Consider the following 19,847-nt stretch of genomic DNA (forward strand, 5'->3'; position numbering starts at 1 on the left):
CTGGCTGGAGAGAGTGGCCTCAGAATGCCAGATGTATTACAGAGTGAGCCACGGCAATGTAAACACTCAGCCCTGCCATGAGAGCAGGGTGGTCTGGCCTCTCTCCTTCCCTTCCCTCCCCTCCTATCCCTCCCTCTTCCCCTTTCCTCTCTTCCCTCCCTCACAGCGCTGACTGCCAGAGGGGTGGAGAAAGTCCAAAACAGCAAAGTGAGAGAGAGTGTGTGTGTGTGTGTGTGGGGGGGGGGGGTACGGCGCAAGGAAAGAAGCAGAAGTATAGTGGCAGTAGTGTGTTTGTGTTTTGGCTGCAGTGCCTACCGTGCACCAGGAGAGAGATTGGGGTGTGGAGTGATGCTTTTAAGACTGCAGCGCAGAGAATATTTCATGCAAACATGCTATAAACATCCCCAAATTGTGTGTGTCGTCTGAATTTCTGAGCCCCTCCGGCACACATGGATTACGTACGTAGTAGTATAGTTCATTGCAATTCCTGCAGCACAACGTCATAGAAATCTGGCAGCAATAGCAATTACACAAGTACCACACATGCACACGCAAGGCATAAAGATACAAAGATATAAAACATTTCCTCTCTCGGATGATTGAGAGGTTTGAGGCTCCAGATTGAGTCGGTATGCGTCAAAGTGAAATTGTCTCCCATATAAAGACCGCCCTGCAAGTATGACTGAAGCAACAGGACATTGAGAACACTTGTGTCCCGACACAACGGGCTGTTTAGCATGGCCAGATTAGTATCACATTTTTCTGTCATTTTCTGCATGGTTCTCTGGTTTGGACGTTTACATCTGATATTTTTGTCCAGGGCAACAGTAGTTGTGTGCAGGAAAAAAAAAGCTTCAGCTCTACAAGGTGTTTTAGCATCTTACAGCTCATTGACACGTAACTTTACTGTTTTGGTTCACTCTCATCGCTCTCATGAGCATTGAGAGAAAACAAGCTCTGAAAACAAGCTCTGAAAAAAATGTCTGTTCTCAAGAATGGAGTAACCTGGGAAAAAAAGTTTCTTTTTGTTTTTCTCTCTTTCTTCCATTCACCCTCTCTCGGTTTCTGTCTCCACGTCTTCTGTTCCGCATATAGGAATGTGTGATTTTGGGATACCTGGAATCATGGACCATCTTTCCAGGAAATGACAGAGAGATGGCTGGTTGAGATTGGCTGTTCAGACTCATGTCACGGTCTGTTATGGCTGGGCTGTGGGCCAATAACAGAGCAGTAAATGTCGCAGTGGGAGATCGCTCACCTGGCCTATGTTTGACAGGCACTAACAGGAGATATAGGATATGATTTTTAATTTTTTTTTTATTCCAGTAGAGCTGGAGTTGATGGAAGAGTCACAAGATGTTTGATTTTACTTATTTTACTAAACAAAATAGCGTACTGTCTCTGGAGATTTTTTTTAACGATTTTACATTACTTACAATGGCAGTATACGATCAAATATGTCCTCTTGGTTGTATACACCAATTAATATATAATTTGCCTGATGTCTTGGGTATTTTTAATTGAACCACAACCACTGCACACATGTGTGCACATGCTACAAACACTGACTTTCTGTCAGCGTTTTTTCTTCAACCCTTACCCTAGTACTCTTTCCACTGCACTGTGAATCCACTGGCACTGAATAGAATTTTTTTTTTTTTTTTTTAGGTTGGAGGTGGGGGGTTGGGAGGGGAGAGTGGGACCTGAATGAAGGCAGCAACGTGGAAGAATCTGCCCATTGAGGAGTGTGTGAATGTACACCTCGGGCGCAGGGGAAGCTGCATTGGGAGCCAGCCGACTGCTAAATACACCCATTTTAGGGGCTGCAGGGGCCGGACAGGTGATTAGCATAATCAGGGGCGAGGGGAGCCATACATATGGTAATGCTGGAGCTGGGGGGTGAGGGTTGGTGGTATGGGTTAGGAGAGGGGTGGGGGCGGGGCTGGCAGCTGGGGTGTCACATTAGTGTCAGGGGTCGGGGTGCTTGGGGGTGTGTAACTGCATGAGGAGACACCCTGCTACAGCTGCATGTCGGAGCACTTCCACTTTCTGTTATCATTTCTTCCCCTCACTTCTGTGATCCGCTCACTTTTTTCCATTTCTTTCGCAGTCATTACTTACCTCGTTTGTTTTACTATTCCTCCGTGTGGCAGCCCCCTCCTCTTTGAAAGCTGAAAGAGAGAGCAAGGGCAGCGGGGGGGGGGGGGTCAGATAGGGTCTCAGCTCTCAGTGAGGCCTTTCATCACATATTTGTGGCTGTGTGCACACCTGCATTTCTGAGCCCACATTCAAAACTACTATTACTGCTTTGTGTACTGCTGTGTATGCTGCTACCACAACCACTACAACTATTACTGCTAGTACTACTGCTGCTGCAACAGAGAGAGCATGCAAGTCCCCCTTGAACTCAGATAAAAACAGTGGGCTCATTTTGATGAGGAACACAGAAGGATTGAAATTCATTGTAAAAAAAAAGTCAAATCTGTCACATAACTTCATATATTTTTGCAAAAAGCTCATCCAATAGTGAAACATCCTCAGCATTGACAAGGTACACTTGCAATAGGTTGATATGGCAATGGAGCAGTGACTTACTTTATCGGAGTAACACTGACAATACATGGTGAAAGACCAGTTGTTGCAGTGATTTATCAAGGCTTTAGGAGTTTTGATAGAGGGAGAAAAGAATAGTGGATGTGGATGGTGAAGTCACACTTTTGCTCTTTCCTTCTAATGCAGTCCAACATACGACAAAAGGCTCAAGTTGTAAGCAAAACGAAATTAGCTGATTGTTTCTTTCAGAAGTTGTGACTTTAACAGGAAATTGTTGACCGTTGAATTTTGTTAGACGTGATACATACACCTCACCTGACAATTGTTGACATTTAACCAGCGTTTTGAGTGGGTCTGTCAAGATGCAGCAGCAATAATATGTAGTAGCAGATATTTACTTGGCAAGAAAATCCAAGGAACAAAGTGAGTGTCGAGTTACAGGCAGACACAGAGTCACAGCAGTTGGCAGAAGGTAGAAGCAGACGAACGGTGGAGGGAGGCAACAGGTGGGTCATATGATTGTCAGTAGCAGCTGAGAAGGAGTAGACAAGAGGAGGTGGTGACGTGATGAGGGGACATGTGTAGTGACCGGTAGCAGGGACCACGCAGGATGTGAGAGACTGCATTTATAGTACATATTCTACACATTCATCTTTAATTTCTAGAGCTCTTGAAGAACTAAAAATAGTATTCTAAATGAATATACTGTAAATGCTGACATGAGGTGGAGACCTAAAAGACTGACCACTCACGAGGGCCAAGATCCAAGGTCAAATGATGTATATATGACAGAGATAATCATGCGACTTGGATTCATACTAAAGCAAATGCATCTGTCGTATGCCTTCTGTACATTTGTCTTTCATTGCTAAAGCTCTTAAGTAACTTGACGAGCAGCCTTAGCATAAGCAGCTGTGTCTAATTTTCCATATGAAACCCTTTGTTTCATCTTATCCTGTACATGGAGATGATGACATTTCTATCCTGACAATTACCGGATCGGAGAACAGTCCCACTAGAATACCCATCCATAAACACTATGTTGATTTTGACATTTTTGTTACATGTTGACATCTCATGCAACAGGGGTCACATCCTATGTCAAGTCTTCCTGTTGCGTACATTTGACAAATTTCTTGTCTATAACATCTGATAAGTTTAGCAAAATGAACATCTGCATCAGGTCCACATGTGTTTTCATCCATTGACTTTGTTAAGGTATCTTCTCAAGTAGCTTCCATGAAGTAGCTTTTGGCTGTTTATTATTTATTTATTTTTTAGCTTTGTTGTCCTCCTCTGTTCCTTTGGCGGTATTCAGGGCTTAGGGTATGGGAGGTCGCTGTAGACTTGGTGGCGGAGAGATGACCTGGTTTCGGGGGGCTTCCTCATCACCACAGGGGGTCCCTGCTGAGAGAGGGCCTAATCCAGCTAATCCTTTCTCTCCGCACACACACACACAGACGCACACGCACACACAAAAAGATGTGTTTAGCCACATGCATGCACATACAGTATGTCTGCGTATGTGTACACAAGGTCCTGATCCCTTTTAGCATCTTAATGGCAAGGTCAAATATTGGATCAGACCTCTGTTAGTGATGGTGGAAATCACAAGGGCTTTAAACTGTTTCTACATCTGCTGAAAAGGTTATTATTTATAAATAAAATGTGCAAAAATGTTCAGGTAGAGATACGCTGTTATTCCTGTTTCTGTTTCTGTAATGTTTGTGCGTACAGTATGAGCAAAGTGTGTTTTTAAGACCAGTATCACACTGTAGGAGTTGTTTGCTGCTGGAGGTGTGTTTTTTTTTCCCTTGAAGGTTCGGGATGTTTCCGTTGTCAGGCGTAAGATGTGCAGGGGGTGGAGCTGTGTGTTGCATGGAAAAGAGAAAAAGTTAGCAAGGGGAAAGGGGGGTGGGCTGGCTTTGACAGAGGGGCCGGGCTGATTGCCATCATGATCTGGCCAATCACAGAGAAGTGCTGAATAGAGCAGAGAGAGAGAAAATGAGAGTATAAAGAGGAGGGGGAGTTCAGGACTGAAAGGAGGGAGGGGGTGATGTCAGTTCCTTAGAAACCTATTTTCTCTCCCTTCGTCCCCACCGCCCCCCGTTCCCCTACTTTGAGAATAGGGGGGACCAGGGGTTAATGTTATGCAACACACTGAATGCCCGCACTGAGCGCCCCAATACAGTGACACACATAGGCCTGCTTCTCTTCTCTTCTGTTTAGGTCTATTTTTGAGAACTTTAAAAATTGTTTTTGATCATTCACCAAGCATTAGTAACGCTTACACAAGCATTGTAGCACACCTTACACATTAACAGGACTTATGGATGAAGAAATGGTTGGTGGAGGGCAGTGCTGACATGAATGGTCAAATTCAAATGCTGCAACTAATAACTATTTGTATTATCGATTAACCTGCAGATTAATTTCTTGATTAATTGGTTGTTTTGGTCTATAAAATGTCAGAAAATAATGATAAATGCCCATCACAAGTTGCCCGGCAGCACATGCTGACATATTCAACTATCTTGTTGTCCAAAATTCGAAGTGTTTAGTTTGTTTTCACAGAAGACTAAAAAAAACAGCAAGAGTTTACATTGAAACTTGAACCAAATTTATGATTAAAGAATGACTTCAATTAACCAGTTATGTTAGATTGCTGCTGACCACTTATTTGTCTATTGATTAATAGAGGAAGTGCTTCAGCTGTAAATCAATCAATCAATCAATGACAGATGTTTGAAGATTTATGACAATTTTGGTTATTGGTATCATATATGAAACTCCTAATGTGAGAATTTCCTGTTTTTATCAGTTTTACTTCACTGTAAACGTTATGTTTTGGTGAGGTTTGGCTACTGGTCAGAGCAGTTGAGCATGTTTAATACCTTACTTTGTGGCTGTCGTAACATCAGATGGGCATGTTCTAAATTAATAGTCAAAAGAATAATCAGCTATCAATGTAAATTTGTTGAAAGAGAAGAGCACAATAAGAAAGAAAGGATAGAATAAGGAAGTAAGAGAGAAACGGAGCTGGTATAGGGAGCTTTTTAGGAAGTCAGTGACACATTGTTTTAGGTCACCGCAGCTGAGCCTAGAGCGGGACACCTTCAAGAAACCAACACATGCTGGGGTCAACTAGTTTTCTTATATGGAAAATGGGAATATGTGTCATTGAAGAAACACAGCTGTGTGTACACACATACACTCACATGCACATGCTCGCACACACACACACATTTTCTCGGTCCAGCTGGGGTGTTAATTTCACCCCGAGGCTGTGTGAGTGTTGACCCCAAACGCTGTAACCTCGTGAAGTGTGGAATTCTCTAAGCCCGAGGCCGTGATGTGCTGTTTCCTGTAGAGAGAGAGTACATTCCTTTGACTTGTCCCATTCCTCGCTGCTTGCTGTAAACTCGAGGTCTTTGGGTGGCAGTCCACAACTTGGAATGTGTTCATTCACAGACAGTGAGCCCACACCCCCATTTTATTTTAATCAGACCTTTCCTCCTCTTCTTGCACATGTAGAAACTGAAAATGGATGCGCCTCTTTCTCTCATACCTGTGTTCCCATTTTTCCCTTTGCGCACTCTATCCAGTCCTCGGTTTAGCTTTGCCTTTGAGCGCTGAGTGTACCAGACAAGTCGACTTGTTAGTGCGCTGTCAGTGTGCGTAGGGTCTAAATCATTTCCATGAGTGCTCTTGTGAAGGGAGGGCTGGTGTAACGTAGCTGTGTAGCTGGCCCAGCAGTGGAAAGCATGTCGCTCCGGTTAGCCTAGGCCTGCTATTAATGATGAGTATTATAAACATGCCTTCAGACAGGATCAGATGGGAATGCTGTTTGGGTCCAGAAAAAAAGAAATCAAGTGTGTTTTCCTAATGCCCCAAGACATGGCCCCCTCCCTCCCTGCTCCATTGGTCTGACTGGGTGGTCCAGCTCAGCAGAACAGGCGTGCTTATGTTCAACTTTAATGCCAATTACAATGGGCTGAAAATATTCAATCTATGCCTGCTGTTGCACGAATCAAGCGGAATTGTTAAATTGGATTAAGGCATAATAAAATGTAACCGATTTTTCACACAGTTTGCTCTCTCACTGGGCATTTTCATGTTTTGTGTGTGTGTGTGTGTGTGTGTGTGTGTGTGTGTGTGTGTGTGTGTGTGTGTGTGTGTGTGTGTGTGTGTGTGTGTGTGTGTGTGTGTGTGTGTGTGTGTGTGTGTGTGTGTGTGTGTGTGTGTGTGTGTGTGTGTCAGCAAGTGAAAGGAGATGTCTATAAATTGCCCAAGCTTTCACTGAGCGTTCAGTCACTGATGATGGAAGGGCTCAAATCCTCTACTCATAAATCAGACACAGATACTGAGTACTGAAGGATTCACATGCAGACATGCACACACACACACACACACAAATCTAGTAAAGTAAAGTATGAAAATTGCAAAAAAAAAACATGTACAGAACATGGACAGTTGTTATCTGTTTGTTTGATCTTGCCTTTGATAGAAAATTTGAGTCTTTGCCCTTGCTTGCATGACTGCAAGTGCCTGCGTGTGTGTGTGTGTGTGTGTGTGTGTGTGTGTGTGTGTGTGTGTGTGTGTGTGTGAGACTTTGCCAGACTTGCCTTGGCTGTACTGGGGTGGAGCAGGGCATCTAAAGGGCCTGAAAGGCTGCTTTTGTAGCTCGGGCTAGCTGAGAGCTCAGAGCGCACGCACAGGGCTTAGTCCCACCACGATACTGGAAGCAAAGCCTGGAAGAGAGCCTCTCTCTCTTTATCAAACACATACACACACACACATGTGAGCAGTCAACGTGGTCTGGCGCTGCTGACTTGTTAGCAAATTTGAGTAGAAACTTTGAGCTGTTTTGTGAAATGCGGATTTGTCGGAGTGATATTACTCTTGTGGTTTCAAAGGAGTTAGGATGTTTGGCGTTGTAGTGGTACAAGCTCACAGAAAGCAAAGTGCTTTTGTTTAAGAAGTCTGATAATGCCGTGGATCAGGATGAGATGTCTTTGGGTTTGCTTTGCAGAGGATCACTTCTTGAGTCACAGATGTTTTAGCACATGATGTTGCTTTCGCGTGTGTGTGTGTGTGTGTGTGTGTGTGTGTGTGTGTGTGTGTGATTAGTATGGCTGTGTTCAGGCTGTCTCACATTTTGCTAGTCTTGGAAAGGTTTCTGCAATATGCTGTGTTTAGGGCTCATTATTTTCAGTTTCTAATAAAGATTTTTTTTAAATTTACATTAGAAAGGCAAAACTAGTACTTCTGTATCAAAGCTGACTTTAAGGACCACAACGGAAATAAGTCTTTACTTCATTGTGTCTGACCTTTGTCTTGGGACTATGGGGCTTGCTCTCCCCATTTTCTCTTTACTTATTATTACTAATCTCTTACTTATGATTTTCTTGACTGTTGGAAGAGACATTTGTTTTGTGCAAGCAGTGGTGGTTCAAATGTAATAGAAGTAATAATCTAATTGATCCAATACAAATGCATGAGGTTTCTAAACCCATTCACTCTTCTTTGTCCAGTTGGTGGGCGCGTGAACCAGGAACTGAGGTACACGCGACAGAAGATAGGCGAGGAGGCCATGTTTAACCCTCAGCTAATGATCCAGACGCCGCGGGAGGAGGGAGCCAGTGTTCTAACGGTGGAGGCTCTCCTGCAGCACCTGGAGTCAGCTATCCGAGCCAGCAGAGTTCATGTTTACCTTTATAACAGGTAACTATTCCATGGCTACCTGTGTTCCACTCTTGCCTCTTGTCTGTCTGTATTTTAGCCTCATCTTTTCCAGTTCTGGACAATTCAAGTGAATTTCATTTGCCCAAAATATTAAATCACAATTTTGTCTCAAAGGGCAATCAAATAACAATAGCCCTGCAGCAAATATGTGTAGTATATGATGTTTATAATCTGTTGACACTGGTAATCATTGAGTTAGTAGTTTGTGATGTTGCTGTATTGTATTGCATTGGCTCATGGTGTTATATGGTCATGACAAAAACTGAACAGAAACTCTTTTGTTCTCATTTTCAGACAATGGACATTAGAACACTTATGCTACAAATCAGGAGAACTAGTCACAGAAACTCATTATATGGATCAGGTAAGACCATGTGTTCATTCATATTTTGACTTTCTGGATCATATTGAAACATTCCACTTACAATCGGTATCTTTTTTTGTCTCTGATGCCTTTTCCCATTTACACTTCCTGTTGCCGATGTTTCTCAATCCTGCTGTGTGTGTTTGTCCAATTAGATCATAGAAAAGCTACATCCCTGCCTCATCATCACCCCTTTGGACTGTTTCTGGGAGGGAGCCAAGCTCCAGTCTGGAACTGTCTATCTCCCGTAAGTGCACAGAACTCCTTTTTATTAGAAGGAATCTGTATTTTATGATGTGTCAGTACAATCACAACATGCCAACGCAGCATATCATTAGTTTGACCAATCTCTTTCAAGCATACGGTCAAATGATCAAATGCTACTTAATTGAGCACACATTTGGCTTTCCTCACTATGAGGCAAGTTGGCAATCTGATTAAAATTAGGTTTGGGGACAATGAGACCTTGAACGTTGAGCTCATGAGCGCTGGTTATGGATTTAGTGTATATGGTAACAGTATTCTCAGATTGTTTTCAAGACAGAGGGAGCTAGAAGGATGAGACCTGGATCCTGTTTTTACCACTTTAGTAGAGGTTGCCCAAACACGTTCAGCCTGTCCAAAGAGACACCACAGAGGAACAAGAGTGTTTGTGTGTGTGTGTGTGTGTGTGTGTGTGTGTGTGTCGAGAACTCGTCCCCTCTGAAGGCTCTATTGTAGTGGTTGCTGGCATGCGTATCACTGGCGATAGTTTCTCTCCAGCCCTGGGCCTCACACCATTGTCTGGCCCTTCTGTTGCTAATGGCCTGCTGCTACAGTAATACTCAGCAGACCTTTATCTCTGCATGTGTGTGTGCATGCACATAGTGTGTGCCATTGCCATCAGCTCATACGTGTGTTTTGTCGGTGTGTGAAAATGTATGAGCCTGTGTCTGTGTCATCAGAGTATCTGAATGGGTGTGTGTGTGTTGCCCGTTGGTCTCAGATGGTAAATAAGGCTTTTACTATGTTCTGGTTGGGAGGCTGGGAATAATAACCCAAGCCTGGTTAAGCACATACAATGTAGTCTGAATGACAGAGAGAGGGAGAGATTCAGAGAAAGAGAGATTGGAATGTGTGAGGCATAGAGTGACAAGGGCTAGTTTGGAGCAGGAATTCAGCACTGTGCCATCGCATGATAGGAAGAGGTCTCCATTTATTGTGTTCTGTCACCTAAAAAGAAAGAGTTTACTTTCTGCTCTCAAAACGTGACTGTTTTGAGAGGTAAAATTTTGAGGTAAGAACACCCACACATCTGACAAATGCAACCAATCTAATCAGCTAAGGAAGGAAGGAAGGAGAAGAAACGCAACACATACTGTAAATTAATCTGATAAAACAGTCCATTAGATTCGATATAGATGTTCTTGCATTTAGAGTGTTTGCTCTTAAAGAAAAATTCCAGCTTAATTTCATTTCCGACGCCAACTACTAACTAACCAACTAACTAACAAGAAACACATTATTTGGAGGTAAAACTGAAAGTAAGCATAACACCAACATAAATGGTGGTAATAGTCTGTGGTTAGTATGGTAGGTGGGAGTTGAAGTGATAGATGGTTACAGTGGATAGATTGGGTAATCACTTTTAGACATCTCTTTGGTTTTCCTTTCCAAATAAGTTTAGCTATTTTAACTTTGCTCTTGTTATTACCAATAGCAAGGATGGCCAGAAGAAGAAGAAGAAGAATTTACTTAAAATACATTTAAAAAGTGTCCAGAAACACAACACAATTAAAGGTGGTTAAACAGAATCCTTGCTTTTAACTTTTAGAGGTAAAGACGCTCTGCAGTGGACCAACTTTGACCCTAAGGAGTTCCTTGAGGACTTGAGAAGGGCAAACTTCCCCGTGGAAGCCTTTGAGGACATGTTGGAAAAGGCAGACGTCGGACACGGCTACATGGATAGACCCTGTCTTAACCCTGCTGACCCCGACTGCCCCCTCACTGCACCCAATAAGAACTCAACTAAGGTAGGCACACGAGCAGGCTCAAACCTTTGGCACTGAATAACTGTGTAAACATGCAACATTTATACAGTCTGGTAAAATGTAAAGTCTTTAGTTTGAGACTAGCTGCTGACAGTTATTTTCTCACCTGTTGCTTTCATTGCACCAGCCATTTGACGTGGCGCGGGCCCTGAGAGGTGGCTGCCATGGTCTGTCCAGGAAGTACATGCATTGGCAGGAGGAGCTGATCGTCGGAGGGACCACCAAGAACGGCAGTGGACCCCTGCTCAGGTAACATACCCACACTTACACATACACACGCTCATAAACACTGCTGTGATCACTGCAGGGCTTATTCTGGAAAGAGTGTGCGTTTTTTTGTTCTTTTATGCTCTCTGAACCGGCGCATGCATGCGAGCGTGTGCGCTGTGTGTTGTAAATCTTGCAGTCATTAGCAGATTCCAGTGAAATCTTAGAGCTCCAGCTGTTCCTGCTCAGCTCTTGCTGCTCTGCTTGGACACTACCCACTCATACACACACCACATGTGCACAGAGTGATCTATTGCCTGGCTAGTTTATCCAAATATACAGCAATTTGGGGTACATAGACAAGCACCAGGACAAAGATTATACAGTCCCCTCCAAAAGTATTGGAACGGTAAGGGAAATTTTGTTACCAAGGGTTATGCCACCAAATATTAAATGTTATTTACTTTAAGATTATTTGTTCCATTACTTTTGCTCACCTAAGAATGTTGTGGTCTAATACAAACGGTGATATGTCCTAAGTTGTTTAACACATCTAGATGTGAATACCAGGAAATAAAAGCTGAAATTCTGAACTCCAACTCTTTTTTTGATCTTAAATCCAAATGTCTTCAGTGTAAAACAAAAACAAAGGAATTTGCCTTACCGTTCCAGTACTTTTGGAGGGGACTGTATATGATGTGGTATACCTATGGATATATAATTTACAGAGTTTTATGTGAAACGCTGTATGCCCTCCATAACATTCAGTTACTGTATTATACACAATAGATTTTTATCTAAGTATAAAACAAAACATACACAAGAATTAAAAATATGCACATTTTATTAAGCAATTAGAAGCTTCCTTTAACAGGGGAAAACTACACAAATTATCCAGCATTTTGCTAATGGGCCACTTATTTTAATGTGAAATTGTAGTTTGGATGGTGCATGCACACACATACTGGTCACAGAGTACAGTGGGGTGCGTTGTTTGTTTTGTGGTCGTGTTTTTTCCTGGCAAGTTTGGGTCATTAGGGTGTCTGTGCGTGCGTGCCTGCCTGCCTGTGTGTGTGTGTGTGTGTGTGTGTGTGTGTGTGTGTGTGTGTGTGTGTGTGTGTGTGTGTGGTTTAGTTGCTCTGTCCATTGGGCTGTTACTGCTGGCACTCAATTTCTACATCGTGTTTACTAACTGCCACCATTACAGTGATTATCACCACATTACAACGATCACATTCTTAAAGAGACCGACTAAGGTCTTTCTCCTTTTGAACATAAAATGTGATGATTTGAAATCACAGACTGACTCGACTGCTGTTCTTAGGCTGTGATTTGATTTGGAATAAAGAGAAGTTAAGATGTGGACCTATATTTTTGAGGCATGTTGATTCAGCACTGCAGCCTTCTATAAAGGGGCACACTAAGTGGATAACAAGGTCACTGTTGTCTAGCACAGTATATTTATTTGGATGGCTTCCGATGCCATATTATATCATTGTAAGTAATATTAGCAGTGATGCTGCCTCAGTGGCACCTGTGAGGTATGAACACCCGGAGGACCTAGAGGGGGATGCGATGAGCTTTTAATCTGAGGAAGAGCATGTTGTAGGAGATGGAGATGAGATATGGAGAGGAGTAGATGAGGAGTTTGGAGTGGGGGAGTGTGATTTGGACAAACGCATATTTAAGCATGTGTTTCTGTTGCATTTATTAGGCTCTTTTTAATTGGTAGGAGAATGATGAGTGATGTGATTGTGGTTATGATGATGGCAATGATCACAATGATTATAGTAACCGATTGACACTATATTCATTACTCGATAGAAAATGTATGACCAACAGTTTCAATACCAGATTAACCGTGTAAATCCTTTATGGAGCTAAAATGGCATGTAATATTGCTGCTTTATCAAGTTTTATAATTATGTACTAAGTTTATAGCTTTGTAAAAGCTTTAAGGTTTGGACTGTTGGTTGTATAAAATGAACAATTCAAAGAATGTCGCTCTGGAAGATTATTATGGACATTTTCCACAATTTTCTTTCATTTTATAGACTAAATGATTATTCAGTTCATCAGTAAATAATCTACCGAATCCGATTACATTAACTGAAAACAAGGTTATTTGTAGGCGCAGTATAAATATTTTATAGTGGATGTTTGTGCTGTGCTGTGGGTGACAAATTAACCAAGTCTCATGGCTGTGGGCATCTGTAGTCCTGGCTCAACAGTCATCAGATGGAACAGTATGATGCTTGTACCATTTGCTTGTACATTTCAAAATCCACGTTTCAGTTCTCTTTGATGTTACTCGCACAATCCAGAAAGCCAGCTCATCGCCTTGTTGATCCTCTCGTGAAAACATGATGTTGTCGGTGAAGGCTTGCACCTCATTGACCTCCCCCTTATTGTTCACCCTGTTTCATCCTTTCCATCTATTCCTCCCCTTTTCCTCCCTCACACTCTGCCACCCTCACTTCTTGCCTCCCTTCCAGTGCCCAGGCCTTACAGACCATGTTCCAGCTGATGACTCCCAAGCAGATGTTTGAGCACTTTCGGGGCTACGAGGAGGTTTCCCACATCAACTGGAATGAAGAAAAGGCAGCAGCTATACTGGAAGCCTGGCAGAGGAGATACTCTGAGGTAAGGGCCACAGCACTCAGAAATGAGAGAGAGAGAGAGAGAGAGAGAGAGAGAGAGAGAAATCTACCCTAAATCCTCTATAACCACACTGTAAATCACCGGCCGGATACAGGTGAACATGGAAAGGCCCATCCAAAGCCCGGGCCCCTGATAGATACTAGAACCACTGTTGCTGTGTGGTAAAGGGCTGAAGCTTTCCTCTCACTGCTCAGTAGAGAGGAGCAATAGAGCAACAGGGTGAGCATGTCTGGAATACATTAAGGGAGTGCTGGATACCCCCCCCCCCCCCCCCCCCCCGCCCCGAACGCAAACACACTCACAAGTTCACACACAATCACTTTCCCAGCTGTGGCCCCATTGGTGGCTCATGTGTGACATCATCTGGTCTTTGTTTTGGGGGCCCCAACCTCTGTTCGACATGGCGTGACCTTGTGTGTGCGTGTGTGTGTATATATGTGTGTGTGTGTGTGTGTGTGTGTGTGTGTGTATGTGTATATATATATATATATACACATACACACATACACACAAGTGCATGTGTGTGCGCCATTACTCACTGATAGTAAAGGTGTGATTGTTTATTCAAACACAGTGTTTTTATCAATGGCAATCATAAATGAAGTAATAGATGGCAAATAGTGTTGCTGTGTGTGTTTGCGGTGTGTCTTATGCACGATTAGGCGTGCCTGCAAGAGGAGTATGTGCATGCATGTCGGTATGTGTCTGACACATGTGCGAGTTCACACGTGGATGCGAGTGTGTGTGTGATCTAGTGCGTGTTTCCTAATGTGTGTCAGCCAGCATTGCTCCCCACTGAGCAGTAACTGCAGTTCAATGTTGGAGCCATCTGTCTGCCTTGAGATAGCGAGAGAGGGAGAGGATGGGTCATGGTACTGTCTGCAGATTTTCCCAAATACCTCCTTCAACCGAGGCAGAGCACATTATTCAGGGCTGCGATTTGTCTTTGTTTTGTTTGTTTTTTAAGATGCACTGGGTGAGATGTACTTATTCTACACCAGCTAGAAAACAGACTGGAAGCAAGATTTGTACCTCATCTGAGGTGCAACATGTATTGAATCAGTGAAATGCACCTCTTTCCATAATACACATTTAACACATTTTACATGGGAAAGTGTTGCACATTTGCGCTGGTATGTTAAGGGAAGAATGTGGTGATTTGGTTTTATTACATTACACATAGCTGATGCTTTTATTCAAAGCCACTTACAATTGCTAAGTATGTCAGGTCGCACGCCTCTGGAGCAATAAAGGTTAAGTGTTTTGAATTGAACCCAGATCTCTCACACCAAAGGCATGTGTCCATCCACTGCGCCATCACCACACTTTAGCCTTTATTCTATACAGACCACACTTATTTAGTTATAAAAACAAACGTCTTAGAAAGAGACACAATAACACAATATCTGACCATGTAAAACAGGGAGTTATGGCTGAGATTCCATCAAACCTGAAATTGAACATTCACTGAGCGGTAGCTGCACTGTAAATGTACTCCTGCGAAATGTAAATTTTTCTGGGATGTATTTTATAAATTCTTTGGGATGTCTCTTTAAAGCTTGTCAGTCCTAATATTTTTTTATTGACTTAGAAGTTTGTCGAAAGACTCCTTACACCTCTATAAATATTTATTTAAACAGTAGTAGACTTTCAAATAATATAGTCAGTAAATGTCTGAATGCAGCCTCAGTGAATACTTGAATTAGTATTTCTATTTTAACATCACTAGATTTATTTCCCATACTGTCTTTGTATCTGTTCTTCACTCACAAGTTGCACCCATGGGGCAGTCAGGGGAAGATTATTACAGATTGTGAGCACAAAGCAAACGAAACGGGTAGCTCAAATTTACCCTGTATTTAATGTTCATCCATTTAAATTGTAAGTTATAATGTTGCTTATCCTTTGTCAACTTCTCTACCTGTTTCTGTTTATCGCTCTCTGTAGGCTGTGTTGCAGAGCGTGGCAGCAAATTCGTCTCAGAAGGTCTTGTCGTTCACCACCACCACTCTGGAGGATATTCTCAAGTCTTTCTCTGATGTCAGTGTCATTCGTGTGGCTAGTGGATACCTGCTAATGGTGAGAACAGAGCCAGATATATTTCCATATATTTGGGAACTGCATTTTGTATACAGCTTTGAGCAACCAAAGCCTAGGCTTGAATTGAGGAAGACAGGAACATGAAATAGTAATCAGTTAAAAAATGGAGGGAAGATGCAGAATGATTGTCTTACACACACAACAGATTGATTAATAAATGGATTGCTTGTTTGATGTTTGTGCCCAGCTGGCCTATGCGTGTCTGACCATGCTGCGGTGGGACTGTGCCAAGTCTCAGGGGGCAGTAGGGCTGGCGGGTGTACTGCTGGTGACATTGTCTGTGGCAGCTGGCCTGGGCCTCTGCTCTCTCCTGGGCATATCCTTCAATGCTGCCACCACACAGGTATCTCACACACACACACACACACACACACACACACACACACACACACACACACACACACACACACACACACACACACACCACCACCACCACTGGACAGCCACTCTGGTTTCAGCAAGTCTTAGTCTTAGTAAAGGTCAAGGTCTTTCTTCCATTAGCTGTTAGATACCTGACCTATGGTATCGACTAGGCTTTATTAACACCTTACATTATTTTTCTACCTGGACCCTATTTCCCCATATGTTTGTGTCTATGTGACAAGAAATGAGCCAGCACACTGCATTTGGCAACAGCGAGACAGGGCTGCAATGTAATCCTTGCGGGCAATTGCACCCCATCAAAGTATGTCCATTAAAATGCTTGTTTTTGCAACTGATAGCCTGAGATTGTTATTACAAGTATCTGTCAACATTATAGAAAGGTTCCCTACAGAGATAGAGCTTTTTTTAAAAGAGTAAGATCCTTTTTGTTTAACCAGAAACAGTCGCTATATCGCTCTCGTCAAGGCCACCAGACTCCATTGACAAAAATAGCAATTTGACCTCGCAGAACTGGGAACTTGCTGGTCTTCCACTGCCTCGGTCGGTTAGTTTGTGTCATTTGAGTCTGGTGGCTTTGATGAGGGCGCTATAGTGACTGCTCCTGGTTAAACAAACAGGATCTTTCTCTTAAAAGAAATGTCCCATGTCTATTGGGGTCCTTTCCATGATATTATATTGTAAGACACTTACAGTAACAGCCTTAGCCTGTCAGTGGCAAAAACAAGAACTTTAGTGGACATACTTAGACGAGGCACAATTGCCCGTAAGGTTACGTTGCAGCTCTTTCTAGCTGCTGCAAGCTGCAGAGGCCCTCACTCAGTACTGGACCAATTTTTAAAAAAGAAAGGTTGTCCCAGTTAGTCACATAGACACAAAATATGGGGAAATAAAAAAGGTCCAGGTTTAAAAAAAAAAAGGAAAAAAAAATCTGATATTTGACACCCAGCTCTAATGGCCACCACATCATAGGCATATTGATATGTTGTAATGATTAACACAATGACATAGTTTGTTTATCAGTGTCATCCTTGACATTCCTTGATTATACAGCATCTGAAATATTGTCAGTGGCTGCTCTGCACTTAGTCTGTATCCGTCTAATAGAGCGAAATTACATGCAACATGTAACATTTTGTACACTCGCTAAAATCTAAAGCAACTGTTGTACTGGCCGTGTTCCTCTTTGTGGCTCATGAAGCTGAAACATTTGTGTGTGCTACAGGTGCTACCCTTCTTGGCTCTGGGTGTTGGAGTGGATGATGTCTTTCTCCTCGCTCATGCCTTCAGTGAGACTGGACAGAACAAGAGGATCCCATTTGAGGTGAGGCAAACATCCACACTCACCCGTTCTTACTCACCTTGTTCCTTCATACCACTGTGCTGTCTTATCTCCTCCATAGAGGAATGTATGAAAGCCTGTCTGTGCCTGTGATGTAGCATCAAACAACCCATGTACCACACACTGTGCCCATGTATCTAAGCACGACTTCATATTAAATATTTTCCTTTCAAAACAAGAACAGAAATTCTGTTTTTGTGCCTTGTCATATTCTATTTTGTTGTAGGTTTTTAGTTTGAAGTTGATTATAAAGTTACCTTTTTATTATTTGACCTTACGACCCTTTCAGAATTTTTTCTGCTTCACACACCTGGATACATGTTAAGCCACAGGACTAAATACTTGTAAAATCTGTATAATTTGGTTTAACGTGATATAAGAAAGCATTTAGTATGTTCATAGTGGTTCAAAGTGTAGATTGTGACAGTTTTATTCCATCTAAGCAGGTCCAGGTTCATACAGAATTAAACACAACAAAATGAAAAAGAAGTAGTATAAACCAAACAAAACAAAGTGTAAAAATAAAATAACATGTGGGTATGTGTGTGTGCTTGCGTTTGTGTGTATTTTTGTAGAGCGGGATAACTTTTCACCTCCAGAGGGGGATAACATAGGCATGTATTTGCTTGTGTTTGTTTTCCCCTGTTTCCCTCCCTTCTAGCCCTTTCTCTATGTCTCCCTCATCCCCCAGCTTCCTTTGTGTGGCTGAGATGAAAACTAAACAGAGCTGAACTTGATCTCTCCTGTCTGACAGACACACACACAAACACACACACACACACACACACACACAAAGATGCACATGCGTGTAAACACACCCTGTGTGGTCCTGCACGTCCTCAAATCTTCACACAATTGCCGCCAAAACCTTCCAGGGGTGTGTGGATACTTATCATTGCTCTGTTTGTGTGTATTTACTAAGAGACGTAGGAATAAAGTCATTCAGCAGTCACATTTTCACTAAAAATCACTTTCTTTTGAGAGCCAGCATGTCATTATGTTCCTTCATTGTGTTTCTTTGTTTTTATGTTTACCTCCATACTTCAAAGTAGACAGGCCCAGGTGGATTAACTTAGAGCACCTCAGGGCTTCAATCATTGTCAATCATATCAGTATTGTGATAATTGTACATGATCTCAAGTATTACACATTTGCCTTTGGCTAAAATCTGATCAAAACAGTTGCTTATCCTTTCATCTGCTCTTCTCTCTGTCTCTGTTAGGATCGTACGGGCGAGTGTCTGAAGAGGACAGGGGCCAGCGTGGCTCTCACCTCCATCAGTAACGTCACAGCGTTCTTCATGGCAGCCCTCATCCCCATCCCGGCGCTCAGAGCCTTTTCTCTACAGGTATGCCTGGTAGAGTGTGTGAGTGTGTGTGTGAGAGAGAGAGAGAGTGTGCGGGAGTTTAGTCGTGTGGGGCCTCTCTCACTAATAGTACTGTTCCAGTCCTCATTGGCTCCAGATTTCTCCAGACTTGTTTTATTGATTTCATTCATCAAACTCAGTGAAGTGTGTGTGTGTGTGTGTGCACGTGCGTGCGTGTGTCTGTGTGTGTGTGTGTGTGTGCACGTGCGTGCGTGTGTCTGTGTGTGTGTGTGTGTGTGTGTGAGGAGGAGTGGTGCGTGTTTTGTTAAATCCATCCAGCCCTCTCCCTCCCTCCTTGTGGTTGTTTAGTGGTGGGCCCGGTGTCTGTCCAGATTGGGGCTGAGGTTCATGTAACTGAATCCCTGTGCGTGCGTGCGTGCGTGCGTGCGTGCGTGTGTGTACTTGCATATCCTCATGCTTAGGTGTTTGTGTGAGTGTGAAGATCTGTAGTATCTGTGTGGGAGGTTTGAAAAGCAACGGTCCAGCTGTGTGTGTGTGTGTGCATGTGTGAAGGTGGGAGGGATCCAGAGGGGAGCTCTGACTCCTCGAACATCTGTCAGTAATTATAGACATAACCAGAACAGTGAAAACTGGGACAGAAAGAGACGTCTGTCAGTCTGACATAATGCCTCCATAATCACTGAATTGGTAATTCATACAAACGCTCACTTAATCACAGTGATACATGGTGTAAAGAAGCAATATCAGATTAAACCTTTGTTGACTCCTGTGTTGTGGCCAAGTCTTTGCGGCAGTATAAGATAAAGAAGATAGACAAAGAAAATAGAACATAAATATATAAACAAATTTGGGTTTCACAAAACGGTTTTGACAGACTGGGTCAGTGTTGGAAGTTATATAGGGTATAGGCCAATCAAAGAAATGGTGAAGACTAGTATTAATTAATACATGTATGCAATTATTTGCAGTAACGCAAGTGATAGATTGTACTGTATACACTACTGTAGTAGTACTCACTCCCCCCACGCTCATCTTTCTTACTCTTACTCACTTACTTGCTTACTGACACACACACACACACATACACATACACAGAGGGAGGCAAGATGTCGCCACAGTGAGTACAATATTAGCATG

The 19,847-nt window shown here is 42.7% G+C and overlaps 1 protein-coding gene across 2 annotated transcripts in view; it reads left to right on the forward strand.

The window, feature by feature from the left end:
* ptch1 (patched 1) overlaps nt 1-19,847 on the forward strand; it is a 52,281-nt gene that overhangs the window by 9,747 nt on the left and 22,687 nt on the right. For both annotated transcript variants that reach the window (XM_038703977.1, XM_038703975.1), the window contains exons 3-12: nt 8,088-8,277; nt 8,593-8,662; nt 8,818-8,909; nt 10,476-10,674; nt 10,820-10,941; nt 13,395-13,542; nt 15,508-15,639; nt 15,848-16,003; nt 17,267-17,365; nt 18,606-18,731. In XM_038703977.1, the coding sequence (XP_038559905.1) occupies nt 8,088-8,277; nt 8,593-8,662; nt 8,818-8,909; nt 10,476-10,674; nt 10,820-10,941; nt 13,395-13,542; nt 15,508-15,639; nt 15,848-16,003; nt 17,267-17,365; nt 18,606-18,731 (1,334 nt within the window). The remainder of the gene's footprint in view (nt 1-8,087; nt 8,278-8,592; nt 8,663-8,817; nt 8,910-10,475; nt 10,675-10,819; nt 10,942-13,394; nt 13,543-15,507; nt 15,640-15,847; nt 16,004-17,266; nt 17,366-18,605; nt 18,732-19,847) is intronic.

Source organism: Micropterus salmoides, unplaced genomic scaffold (assembly GCF_014851395.1).
Source record: "Micropterus salmoides isolate LMB-PRFRI ecotype aquatic unplaced genomic scaffold, ASM1485139v1 Ms_hic_scaffold_7, whole genome shotgun sequence".
NCBI lineage: Eukaryota > Metazoa > Chordata > Actinopteri > Centrarchiformes > Centrarchidae > Micropterus > Micropterus salmoides.